The sequence below is a fragment of the Rhinolophus sinicus genome, chromosome 14, assembly GCF_057876585.1.
Source record: "Rhinolophus sinicus isolate RSI-liver-muscle chromosome 14, RSI-T2T, whole genome shotgun sequence".
In the NCBI taxonomy this organism is placed as follows: domain Eukaryota; kingdom Metazoa; phylum Chordata; class Mammalia; order Chiroptera; family Rhinolophidae; genus Rhinolophus; species Rhinolophus sinicus.
The window spans coordinates 89431811-89443928 of NC_142514.1; the positions used below are offsets into that span (position 1 = coordinate 89431811).

General features: G+C 52.8%; 1 protein-coding gene across 1 annotated transcript; it reads left to right on the forward strand.

Annotated features, from left to right (window-relative positions):
* The first annotated feature begins 987 nt into the window (after window positions 1-987).
* Window positions 988-10013, forward strand: NRN1 (neuritin 1). Its single transcript, XM_019710858.3, has 3 exons — window positions 988-1276; window positions 5514-5658; window positions 8836-10013. The coding sequence occupies exons 1-3, from the start codon at window positions 1222-1224 to the stop codon at window positions 9062-9064; spliced, it is 429 nt and encodes a 142-aa protein (XP_019566417.1). The 5' UTR covers window positions 988-1221; the 3' UTR covers window positions 9065-10013.
* Window positions 10014-12118: the final 2105 nt, after the last annotated feature.

Consider the following 12118-nt stretch of genomic DNA (forward strand, 5'->3'; position numbering starts at 1 on the left):
TGTGCGCGTGTGTACGTGTGTATGCACCCAACAACCCCAAGCGGTGCATCAGGATCATAAGGAAGCACGCACACTAGCCATTACTTCGGAAATTTCCTAACGCTCTGAGAATTAGTAAATCTCTAGTATCCGGTAATTGTCTTTGCAAAGGCTCCTTCCTCCGCGCTTTCCTCGCCCCAAAAACAGGTGTCGCTGTATCTCGTGAAGCCGCCTCTGGCCGGCTCTGGCCTTCGGAGCTGGTGAAATTCAGAGGGCACACTGTGTATATTTCAGGGCCCCACAGGTATAGACCAAACCCTCAAGGCCTGGATTTGCGCGCACGATTGCGTTCAGTGTGTGAGGGCGGGCACAGGGAAGCTTGGCTGCTATTGCGGGCGTGCGGGTGTACGTGCGTGAATGTGTGCTCACGCGCTCCAGGCTGCGCCCAGAGCTCAGCCGCTGGGTTTGAGAAAAAGAGGGTAGGCAAGTGCAGGGGCCAGGCTGCAGAAGACCCGCATGGAGTTTCGAATTAATAGAGCTGGTTTAGCTGTTTTTCCCTCTCCCGCTCCTTTAAACCTTACTGCATCGTAGGGAGGGGGTCGGATTCTCTGTGGAGCTTATGGAGGAGGGGGAGCAGATTGAAACAATCGAGTGGGCGCGCCAGGACTCCCCGGCTTCAGGCGGGGAAGGGAGGGGAGCCCCGGTTCTGCGCAGGGAGGGGGCGGGGTTGGGGGACCGGGAACAGCGAGGAGGAGGGGGTGACCGCAGGGGTGGGGAAGTGATCACCCCCAGAGGCAAGACTTCGTTCGGATCCGCATATTAATTGAAGATATCTGATTAATTCCAGCTTCTGATGACTATAAATGGCGATTCTCTACCAAGGTGTCTTTATTTTAAAAAAAAATCATTCCGTGTCATCCCCCACGTCAGGCCTGCTCGTGGGCGTGAGGCTGTACTTCCTCCGCCCCCTCCTAATGGAGTGAACCATTCCCAGCTCTTCCCCCTCTCTCCCTCAGCCTGCCTCTCTCTCTCTCTCTCTCTCTCTCTCTCTCTCTCTCTCTCTCTCTCTCTCTTCTCTCTTGTTCGCTCCCTCTCTTTCTCTCCTCCCTCTGCCTTCCTGGTGCAGAAAGTCTTCGTCGCTCCTGGAACTTGTTGGCAATGCCTATTTTTCAGCTTTCCCCCGCGTTCTCTAAACTAACTATTTAAAGGTCTGCGGTCGCAAATGGTTTGACTAAACGTAGGATGGGACTTAAGTTGAACGGCAGATATATTTCACTGATCCTCGCGGTGCAAATAGGTAAGTGGCCGCCGGGCCAACCCGGGCGGATGCGCTGAGGGGTCCGACTGGCCCGCAGCCGCCCCGGGGTGCGGAGAAGCCCGCAAACCCCCAAGGGTGGGGACATCGGTTCCTAGGGACCAGCGCGTCCCGGGTTGGTTTTTCTAAGAGACTCCAAACATTCACCAGGAAATGTGAGCGGCCAGCCGTTTCAGGAGGGGATTTCCCCCCCTTTTTTTCCCAAAGCGCACGTCCATTTTTTGCTTCCTTTTCTCGGGTTAGACCAGGTTTGGTGCTATCTGGGGCAATGCATTGGCCCCTGCGATACTGCAAGGTATTAATTTGAAGGGTCGAAAGGTGAATGCAGGAACAAGATGGCTAGGCAGCTAGTACTAGAACTGGAAAGTTTATGTGCAGAAAGCAAAGATATTCGGGGCTTAGACTGCTGCATTTAGAACTTTGTCATTCCCCCGCTACCCCCACCCCTCATTTCCTAGCCGCAGCGTTTGCACCGGACACCGCAGACCGGTTGGGGGGCAAATCAAAAATGATAGGGAATCCCAGTATCCATATTTTAATGTGCTTATCGAGGAGGTTGAATTCAGCCAAATGTACGTGCATATAGTTTTCTATGAACGTTTGCCTGTTTCTTTCCACATAGGCATCTGTATTTTATATGTAGGAAAGGGTTAAAAAGTGTTTGCAATATGTCATATCAGCTGTGTATTATTTTTGTTTGTTTGGGGTTGATTACGGACGGATTTATGTAGTCCCTATTTTATGTTAAGGAATGTTGAGTCCTAGTTACACTGTCGTGGGGTTTTCAAAAGTTCACATTTTCCATCCAGAATGAAAAGGTTACGAAAGGGAGAACTAGAAAACCCCCTTCTCTCATGCCGGTCAGAGCATTAATTAACGTGGCCTAAAAGTGAAAGTGAAGCAGATTATTAATAGAATGGACAAGAGAAAAAATAGAAACTCTTCAAATGGGTTTTCTGGAGACCGAGGGAATTGTTGCCTCCTATCACTTCAGGCTGTAGCATTCTTTGCAGACAAATCCTTGCAGTATTTGGGTTGGGGGGGGGGCTTTAGGGAATGGGTTTAGGGCAAGAGATGAAATGCATAACATTTTTCTTCATGAGAAATGTGGAGGAAACTGGGTTTGGAGTTATCTATACAATAAAATGGATTCTTTGCAGTGAGTTTTTTTAATGCATTTGACATGATTTTGAGTATCTGATTTTTTTGCATGAACATTATAGGGTTTTAGATTGTGTGGGTGCAGGATGTTGGCGTTTTCCTTTAATTCTGAGAAATGACTTGATGTTTTGAATCTGGTTGTTTTGAATCTTCGACATTAGTGCAAAGAGCTGCAATAAAGAACGTGTCTAATTGCAGCAAATCTCTTAAATGTTGGAAATAAGTAAATGTGGCATTTTGCCTGCAAATTTTTAGAGAGCAGAAGACAGTACTTATTTTGATATGGAGATTTTAATCGGAGATTTGGGGCTCTGTTTTCCCGGTGAGAACTAACATTACTTTAGGGAGGAGGTTAAAAAAAAACAGAGATTGTGCATGGGGGATACGATTGGAACACACTAACCTCAGCCCCAAAACGACCCTTTGTTGGCTGTGGAATTGAAATTGAGCAAATTTGCCCCTGAATGTCTGCCCTTTCCCAACCAAAACCTCTGTCTTTATTAATTCATGTCTGGGAGCTGTCCCAAATCATTGACATTTGGAAAGAAAAGTGGGGGCTGGGGAGGGACCGGGAGGTGGAGAGGGCGATGAACGCAAATGAAGACGCGGTGGGAGGAAGTTTGGAGTGAATGAGAGGTCGAACGAATGAATGAACAAACGGGTGGAAATGGCACAAGATAAGGACGCCGGAGAGGACCGGGAAGGAGCCTGGCTCGCCCGCCCGAGCCTCGCTGGAGCCGGGTTCAGGAACAACAGTGAGGGTCGCTCGGACTGCGATTTGCGCGATATGTGAGCCTGCAAAATATGTCCCTAGCGCGAGCTCCTGGCCTCCCTTAGCCAACTAGAGACCAAGGAGTCATAGTTGCAAAAAAAAAAAAAAAAAAAAAAAACAGAAAATTTTACGACTTATTTTACACACGCAAACACTCACACATGCGCGGTATGGAGGGTCTTCTCCAACAGCGCCTAGAAAGATAACGTGACAGGAGCGCTTACCGCCACGCAGCAAGCCCCGCTTCCCCTTTAAACATTTTGTCAGTACATCTTAGGGGCTACTTTTTCACCACCGAGTTTTGGGGGTGGAGGTAAGGGGTTAGGAGAGACAGGAATCTAGGGGGTGGGGGATGGATGGACTGTATTTTATTTCGTTTCTTCGCTGCGAAGCTGCATTTCTGGCATGCATTATAGAGAACGACGGGTAGGATTTGTTTCATTGTGACCAAGTTCCTGTTAGAACAAACATTCGTTTGTTCTATCCCAGTGTTCTATTTGATATTGCAGTCTCAAGGGCTTTTAATATTTCGCGTGGTGGGGGGACGGGGGGCGGGAGATTTATGAGGGTTTACCTATCAGCCTGAGCCGAGGTCGAAGTTAACCTCAGTCGCTTCCCCAGAGCTTCCCGTTCCGGATTAGAAAGCTTAAGGCCCGCCTCGCTCTCCCTGCAGCAATTTGCAAACGGTGCGCTCTTGAAGACTGCTGCAGGTTCGGTCACCTTTCCCCCTTGTCTGCGTCGGGGACGGGCGGCGCGGGGGGTGGGGTGCGATGAGCGGTACGGTCCTCCCGGGAGACATTCACACACTAGCTGCAGCGGCAAGAACACTGCCCAGGAAGGGGCCGGCGCTTAGGGTCATGGGCATTGAAGGCCAATGTCGATTCTGTGAAGATTCTCACAATCTTTCCCCTCCCCTCACCCCAACAGCGCAGGTCTGCGCTTTGTGCGCGCCCTCCTTGTACCCGGGGTGCTTTTGGCCTCTTGCCATCAAACGTTTAGCCCGGTTCTTTGGCTTTGGAACGAAGAGAAATGGCCACCGCAGCGCATCCGCGGTCTGGAGCCTGTCTCTCCCCGGTCCCGGGCCTCAGGGTTTGACCGACCTGAGGCCCGGAGCGTGGTCCTCTATGCGGCCTGGGTCTAGTCCCCTCCTACTCCTCCACGATCACCTCCTCCCACCACCCCACCGCCCCCCACCACCCCTCCCTGGAGGGAGCCCCGAGCTAGAGGCCAAGAGCCCCAGGCAACAGCAATCTGGGCCCTCTGTCTCTGGGCTGGGCCTGGAAAGGAAAGGTCTCACCCGCGACTGGCTAGAGTGGTGGCCAGTTTGGGGAGAAGGGGGGCGTTAAGAATGTGGCCTGGGGAGCTGAGCCTCGGACTGAGGGGAAGAGGCAGCAGGAGGCCCAAGGCTCACGGATTTGGCCTCTGCGGGGTTGACCCGGGGTCACCTGCGCAAACACATCCGTGACCCTGCCGGACCCTGACTGCCCTAGACCACGCGTCACCCCTGCCCAGTCCCCAGATGCCCAAGCTTCTCTCTCTCCAGTGGGGCGGAGAGGGTGCATGGAGGATTTCACTCGGAACACACACTGAACGATAGGCAATCAGTTTTATAATGAACCAATCCGTTCGGGTGGCTGCTGGTGGCTTCCAGAGACTTTACTAATTTATTCATTCAGCAGTGTTTGCTGAGCGCCCACCAAGGACTGGGCGCCAAGTGGAGGCTTTTTCGCACGATGTAGCCTTAGGTTCAGCTGCGTGGCCCCATGCTTTGTCGCCTCCCTACCCCTTCTTCACCCCCGCACTCTGCTGTGACCCCACCCCATCACCTCAGAAATAGAAGATTGCACTTGGAGAGGCGTGCCCAGGCTTGCTGGGGAGGTGCTGGGGAACGAAGGAGGGAGTGAGTAGAAAGAGACAAATAAAGGAGGAAAGGAAGGTGAGAAGAGGGGATGGTGGAAACAGAAAAAGATATAGAGCGAGATTCGGGAGGAAGCTGCAGGACCGGAGTGGACTCACTACCTAGGCCCGCCCACCCACCACCCACCCTCCACGAGCCACCCCTGCTGAGACACCGACAGTCAGTGGAAGACGCGTAGGTGAGTGCAGGTCAGTCATTCTGAGGCCACAACTTTTATTCACCTGTAACAATGTCGCGCCCCGAGGCTGGGCGCTAGTGGACACTGCTCCCTCGATGGGGAGAAGCCGCGCTGGTTGGGGGGCTGACGGGCTGTGAGGCTGCAGGGTAGGACCTCGCGGCTGCTGACTGGTGTCCCCTCCTCCTCATAGCGTACCTGGTGCAGGCCGTGAGAGCAGCAGGCAAGTGCGATGCGGTCTTTAAGGGCTTTTCGGACTGTTTGCTCAAGCTGGGCGACAACATGGCCAACTACCCGCAGGGCCTGGACGACAAAACGAACATCAAGACCGTGTGCACGTAAGTGTCCTCTAGGGCCTGTTAGGTTCCTGTTCTGGGGGGCGCTGCTGAAGTCGGAGATCCACGCAGACGCGAATCCGCATGTTCTCGCCTTCTGGCTCCCACCCTCAGACCCTAGCCCGGCAAGCACTGCCCAAGGAGACGCTATAGTGTGGGATGCGCAGAGGAGGCTTGTTCCACTGGGGGCCCAATCCCAGCGCTCCGAGGCCTCCCCCGCAGGCACAGTGGCGCGTGCATTCAACGCGCTGGAAGCCAGGGCGAGGCACAGGGAGAACTGCTACCAGTTCCTCGCTCTGCTTGGAGGCAGTCTTCATTCATTCTTCGTGAATGAGAGGTCGGCCCAGTACTCTCTGAAAAAGAGTTGATTTTGGTTTGAGGAGTGTTTTAGGTAATACTAAGTTTGCCTAAAAGGGAGGTCTCTGGCCTATTTTGTTCATTTCTCCTGATTCAAACTCCCCCCCCCCCACCCAGTTCACCTAGAAAGTTGGCTGCAGGCAAGAGCACAGGTCCCCCTTCCTCTTTCTAGGAGAGAGGCTGAAAGAATATTTTGTTTGGTGCCAATGACTTTGCCCAAGAAAAGTGTGTCCTGGGCATCCAGTGACTGCTGAGTTTGTAATCATTTCTGAGATCTAGGGTAGTCACCCTCCTTGCTTTTTTGTTTTCCTTTCTTCCTGCATCAGGACCATCCCCAGGCCAGCACAGCTAAAGGCCCAAGGAGAGCCAGGAAGTTCATGACCAAGCCCAGTGGCATTTTCCCACAGGTTGGCTGGAAAGCGCTCCTCCCAGTCATAGATGAGGTGACCAGCAGAGCTTGACTGTCGTGGACCAGCGATATTTTAGCTGCTGCAGACCTTAGAAATACCCCTATCCTCTGCAATACACACTTTTACTCTATTTTTCAAAAACAGCTGTGACAGCCTCCCCCACCCCCACCCGCATAATAGCCCTTCCAATAAAATCAAGGCAAGAGGTGTTTCTTGTTCCCCAGAAGGTGGAGTGACTTTTTACTGCACTACCTTTTTTAAAGTGAAGCCCTTCCTCTCTCTCTAATTCTTGGGAGTCGGTTGGGGTAGGTGTTTATTTGTTTAAATTATGAGTAATTAAACAGGGGTCAATTTGCTGCACATGTTCCTAAATACTCTGGTACCCACCAGGAGCCACAGAAGCCAAGTAGCTAGTACCTTCCTATCCGGTACTACTGTACCAGATACCTACCTACTGTAATTCCAAATGTCTTATGGTAGGTAAGAATGTATGTATAAAGCACAACAAAATGTTAAATACAGATCAGCTCCCAAATCCTCCATTATTTACCAGAACTTGGTTATTCCAAGTCATTTTAATTTTTTAGCAGGACTTTGGTCCTGAAGAATGGAAATGAAGAGGGCCCCTCCCAGAGGTCGCAGGCCACAGCTGGGCTGGGGCTCCCACCTGGTTGGTGGCGCTGGTTTTTGGGACACCTTGCTGAAGCCCACCTCCTCCCAGTCCCACGTGGATGTCTGTCCTTTTCCACCTTGTCTCTCTCCCAGGAGGACCCCGCTCCCATCTGGCCATGGATAAAGAAAGGAGAGATTAAGACATCCTTTGGGAGCTGCAATTAAGCAGCGTGCTGTCCTCTTTTCTTTAAATCTTGCTGTTTATCTTCAATTGAGGAACCTGGAAGCCCTACACCCCAGGACCCCCAGTCTCATAAATCAGAGACTCAAAAGGTCATTAGAAAACAGCCAGAGCTCAAGGCAATCCAACAAGCATTTATAATTTTATTATTAGCCAGAAGAGGGGGTGAGAGTGGAAATAAGGATATATCAAACGTGGTCCTGCCTTCAACGCGCTTACAGTCCAGGCTAGCGAGCAGAAGGGAGAGATCCGAGACGGTACAATCAAATTGCCTGGAGAGCGGTCGCTTTTGACCTGGGGCTCTGGGCCCTGTAAGGTGGAAGCCAGCCGGAGTTACCGAGACACACAGATCGACCCGGCACTGAAAGGAGACAGCGCCCCAGGAATCGATCACGGGTTGAAATTATATTTAGTCTTGGGATCTATTTTGGGTGTTCAGAAGAAAGGGGGACAATAAAAAGGACAGGTTGGATGAAGGTTGTGGGGGCGGGGCTAGGAGCTAAGTCCAGGAGGAGGAAGCGACTGAGGGAGGTGTGGGGCTCCGGAAGAGACAGGAAGGAAGGACAGGGAGCCGGGTGCCTGGAAGGTTGGCCTCGGTGGGCACTGCGCCAGCCATGGAGTCCGGCCTGGGGCGCTGGGCACTACACCCCTAAGGCTCGGGGGACGAGGCCTCATGGGGTCCAAGCCCACGAAGAAGACTGGGGGCGCGGGGGAGAAGAGGAGGGACCAATCACGCAAGGCGGGGTGCGTAGAGGTTTGTAAATGCAGGTTTACAAAGCTGGTCCCAGTGGCTTGGGGACTAACACTCACCACCCTGGGGAGGCGACAGGCAAGCAGGAGCCTCCTGACGGAATCTGAGCTAGGGGACTGTGGAGAGCAAGGCGAGGGGCCACGGAAGACCGAAGCAAGCGAGGATGGGCAAGAAGTGAGGAACTGAACAGAGGAAAAACGAGAGGAGAGGAAGGAGGAGGACAAAGAAGGGTAGAAGAAAGAAAGGGAAAAGAGGGAAACGGGAAACAAAGGGAAGTGGGGGGAGAAAGAGGGCGAAGGCGGGCGAAAAAGCACCGCAGCGCCGAGAGGGAGGGCGACAGAAGGGGCGAGGAGGAGGAGAAAGTGAGAAGCCCAGAGGGGAGGGCCGCGCTCGGAGCAAGTACCCATCTTGCGAGCTAAGAGGCATTAATGGGCGGCAGCTTGCATGGCTTAGCACAGTTTTCCTAGCTTTCCCCAAGGAGGGCGAGCAATCTGTTTGCGCAGGCCGAGGTGCCAGCGCAGCGGGTGCGGCCCGGCTCCCGGCTGCTGGGCCCCCGCGGGCCGCCAGGGGAGAGAGATCAGACCCGGGCGGGGGCAGCCTCTCCTCCGACAGCTACTTCTAGGGTGGTCCGAGGTCCGGAGAAAGCCGACCTGGCCGGTCCCCCGCGACAGGGTGGTGGAGAAGAAGTAGGGAGGGGTCGCCCGCGGAGGCTGGCGAGGCCGCGAGGGCCGAGGCTCACCGACGCAGGCCCAGGGTCCTCGCGCGCCCAAAATGAACCTGCTTCTTCTGTTTGTTCTGTTCCTCGCCAGATACTGGGAGGATTTCCACAGCTGCACGGTCACAGCCCTTACGGATTGCCAGGAAGGGGCGAAAGATATGTGGGATAAACTGAGAAAAGAATCCAAAAACCTCAACATCCAAGGCAGCTTATTCGAACTCTGCGGCAGCGGCAACGGGGCGGCAGGGTCCCTGCTCCCGGCGCTCCCAGTGCTCCTGGCGTCTCTCTCGGCAGCTTTAGCGACCTGGCTTTCTTTCTGAGCGCAGGGCCGGCTCCCCCCGCGCGCCCACCCACACTCACTCCATGCTCCCGGAAATCGAGAGGATGATCCATTCGTTCTTTGGGGACGTTGTGATTCTCTGTGATGCTGAAAACACTCATATAGGATTGTGGGAAATCCTGATTCTCTTTTTTATTTCGTTTGATTTCTTGTGTTTTATTTGCCAAATGTTACCAGTCAGTGAGCAAGCAAGCACAGCCAAAATCGGACCTCAGCTTTAGTCTGTCTGCACATAAAAATAAGAAAACGGCAAATCCACCCCATTTTTTTTTTAATTTTTTTTTTGGCAAAAGAATCTCAGGAACGGCCCTGGGCCACCTAATATACTAATCATGTTAATACATGACAAATGATGTGCTCCTCCTAAAGGAAAGAGGAGAGGAGAAGGCCAGGGGAATGAATTCAAGAGAGATGTCCACGAGGGAAGCATATGGTGAATAATTCACGCTCACGTCTTTCTTCCACAGTATCTTGTTTTGATCATTTCCACTGCACATTTCTCCTCAAGAAAAATGAAAGGACAGATTGTTGGCTTTGTGTTTTAAGGATAGGCGGGAGAGAGGGAAAGGTTGGGGAAATCTCGGGTTAGAGGTAAAGGCTGCGAGAAATGCTGCTAAAGTCACTGAGAGGTTCAGCTTTACCTACTGTTATTGATGCATCTTTCCAAGTCCACTGCCTTTCTTTTCCCTCCTCTCTTGTTTTAGCTGTTACACATACGGTAATACCTGAATATCCAACGGAATAGATCACAAGGGGGGCAATGTTAAATGTTAATCTAAAATATAGTTAAAAAAAGATTTTGACATAAACAGCCTTGATTTTAAAAAAGAGAGAGATGTAATTTAAAAAGTTTATTATAAATTAAACTCAGCAAAAAACGATTTGCTACAAAGTATAGAGAAGTATAAAATAAAAGTTATTGTTTGAAATGGGGGTGTCGTCTGTTTCCTGCCCCAAGCCTGCTTTCTTGGCCGAGTTCTCAGGGGTACCTGAAGGGACACATGATGCCAGGTGACAAATTCACCTGCTCACACGCCACTTGATAACCTACTCATCTTCAAGCCGACTCTCCTCAACTAGGACACTTAGCCATTTCCCTGAAATTCTGTTTCCTGAAAGAAAAGAAAGAGGAAGTTGTTGTCGTTGTTGTTGTTGTTGGTTGTGGTGGTGGTGGTGGTGGTGGTGGTGGTGGTGGTGGTGGTGGTGTGTGTGTGTGTGTGTGTGTTTAATAAACTAAAAAGCAGAGGTCCTTTCTAGGTGAGGTTTAGGGGAACTGGGCTTGTGCTCAGCTGAGGAAGCACACGATTGCCAGTAGCCGGCCCGCGACCCCTGCCCCAGGCGGGTCAGAGCCCTAACCACCGTCCCTGCAGACCGAGCCCTAACCACGACTCGCCTCTTCCTCTGCGGTGGCCGGAGGCAGCTTGCGAAGGAACCGCCATTAAGGGCTCTAGCAGAGGGGCCGAGAGGCTGTGGTCCCTGGCAGGGATCAGGTGAATCCTTTCATAATTAATAAGACAGCTCAGCCGAAATGGCGAGGAGACGGGGCCCTATTGATCTGGCAGTCGAGCTGCTTCCACCTGTCTTATTTATAGGCCCCGCATGGCCTTACGGAGAAGTAAACATTTGAGAGTAAACACCACCAGAGGAGACCAGCGTCCAGGGCCGCAGGACTCGAGCAGGCTGGAGGAGGGAGAGCTGAATGTAGGTTTCTGGGTTTAAAGAAATCGAAATCTGATTTCTTGGAGAAGCTGCGGGTGGGAAGGAGCTGCGGAGGCCCCCGGGCTGGGGGTGGGGACGGATAAAGGGAGGCTGAGAAGCCTTCAGGGGTTTCCCAAGCCGCGGAGCCCGCCGGGCGCTGCCTAGAAGGGTGCGCGGGGGCCCTGAAATGCAATGTGTAAACAATCGTTAGAGTAACAGTTCATAAATCAAACCCGGTAGGTCGCTGCCCAATCTGCATTCCCCCCTCGGATTAAATTCCAGCAACACATGCGTCCCTGCGCCCGGAGCGCTAGGAGCTGCCCAGATTCTTAATGGCAGCATATATTACCGCGGCCAGTTCACGCACGCGCTGCGCCCCGCCACTCCCGGGAATAGCTTCACTCACTACCCCCTTCCTCCGTGGATCCCCGATTCTCAGTCAAAGCCAAGCGACATTCTCGGTGCCTGCGTGGAGTGGTCACCCACCGGGGAACGCTTAGTTGCTAGAGAAAATAGAGTTTGGTTTTGCCCATTTTGTCTCAAATATTATTTTCTAAGTATAAATAGGATGGTTCTAATCCGAGCTCAACCCCTGGAATTCAAATTAAAATATCTCAGCCTATTTTAAATACGAATCTATCTAATGAGGGGGCGGAGATAGAGGAGCGAGAGGGAGGGTCTTTTTTGCCTGAATAGCGCACCGCCTCCGATCGATATCCTTCCCTCCGCAAACCCCGCGAAACAGTGCGCATAACTGGGCGCCTTGCTCGAGGAAAGAAAACGCTCGCGTGGTTCCTCCAGGCTCTGCGGGGGGCAGGGGGGGAAAGACCGCCGCGAATCACCGAGGACGCCTAGTCCCTCGCTGCGTGGGCTTCCCACCTAGACCTGAATCTCTTTCCAGATCTGGGAGGAAGCGAGGCGGAGCCAAGGTGCTGAGGCGACGAGGGGGCGGGGATTGGGAGCTCCCGCTTGTTTGCTCTCCCTACTGGCTCTTTCTCTGGGAACCCCATCCTCCTGCGGCCCCCACCGCCTGCCGGAAGGAAGCCCCAGAGAAAAGGCACCCCGCCTCCGGGTCCTCCCACGCCCCCACTCCACCCAGTCCCAGATCGCCCGGGGGAGCCTCGAGAAAGCTTGGCGCTGTGTTTGGGGCTCCCTTGCCCTGTCCTAGGCGGGAGACCACGCTCACGTGCGCTTGGAGAGAGCCCCTGGAACGCAGGGCAGGCAGTGTCAGGAAAAGCAGGCTGCCGCTTCTGGCTCGTTAGAGAACATTTCTTCTCGTTGTGGTGATTGTTTAGATTATTATCGCGTCGTCTTCGACTCTAATTTGCTGTTTAAT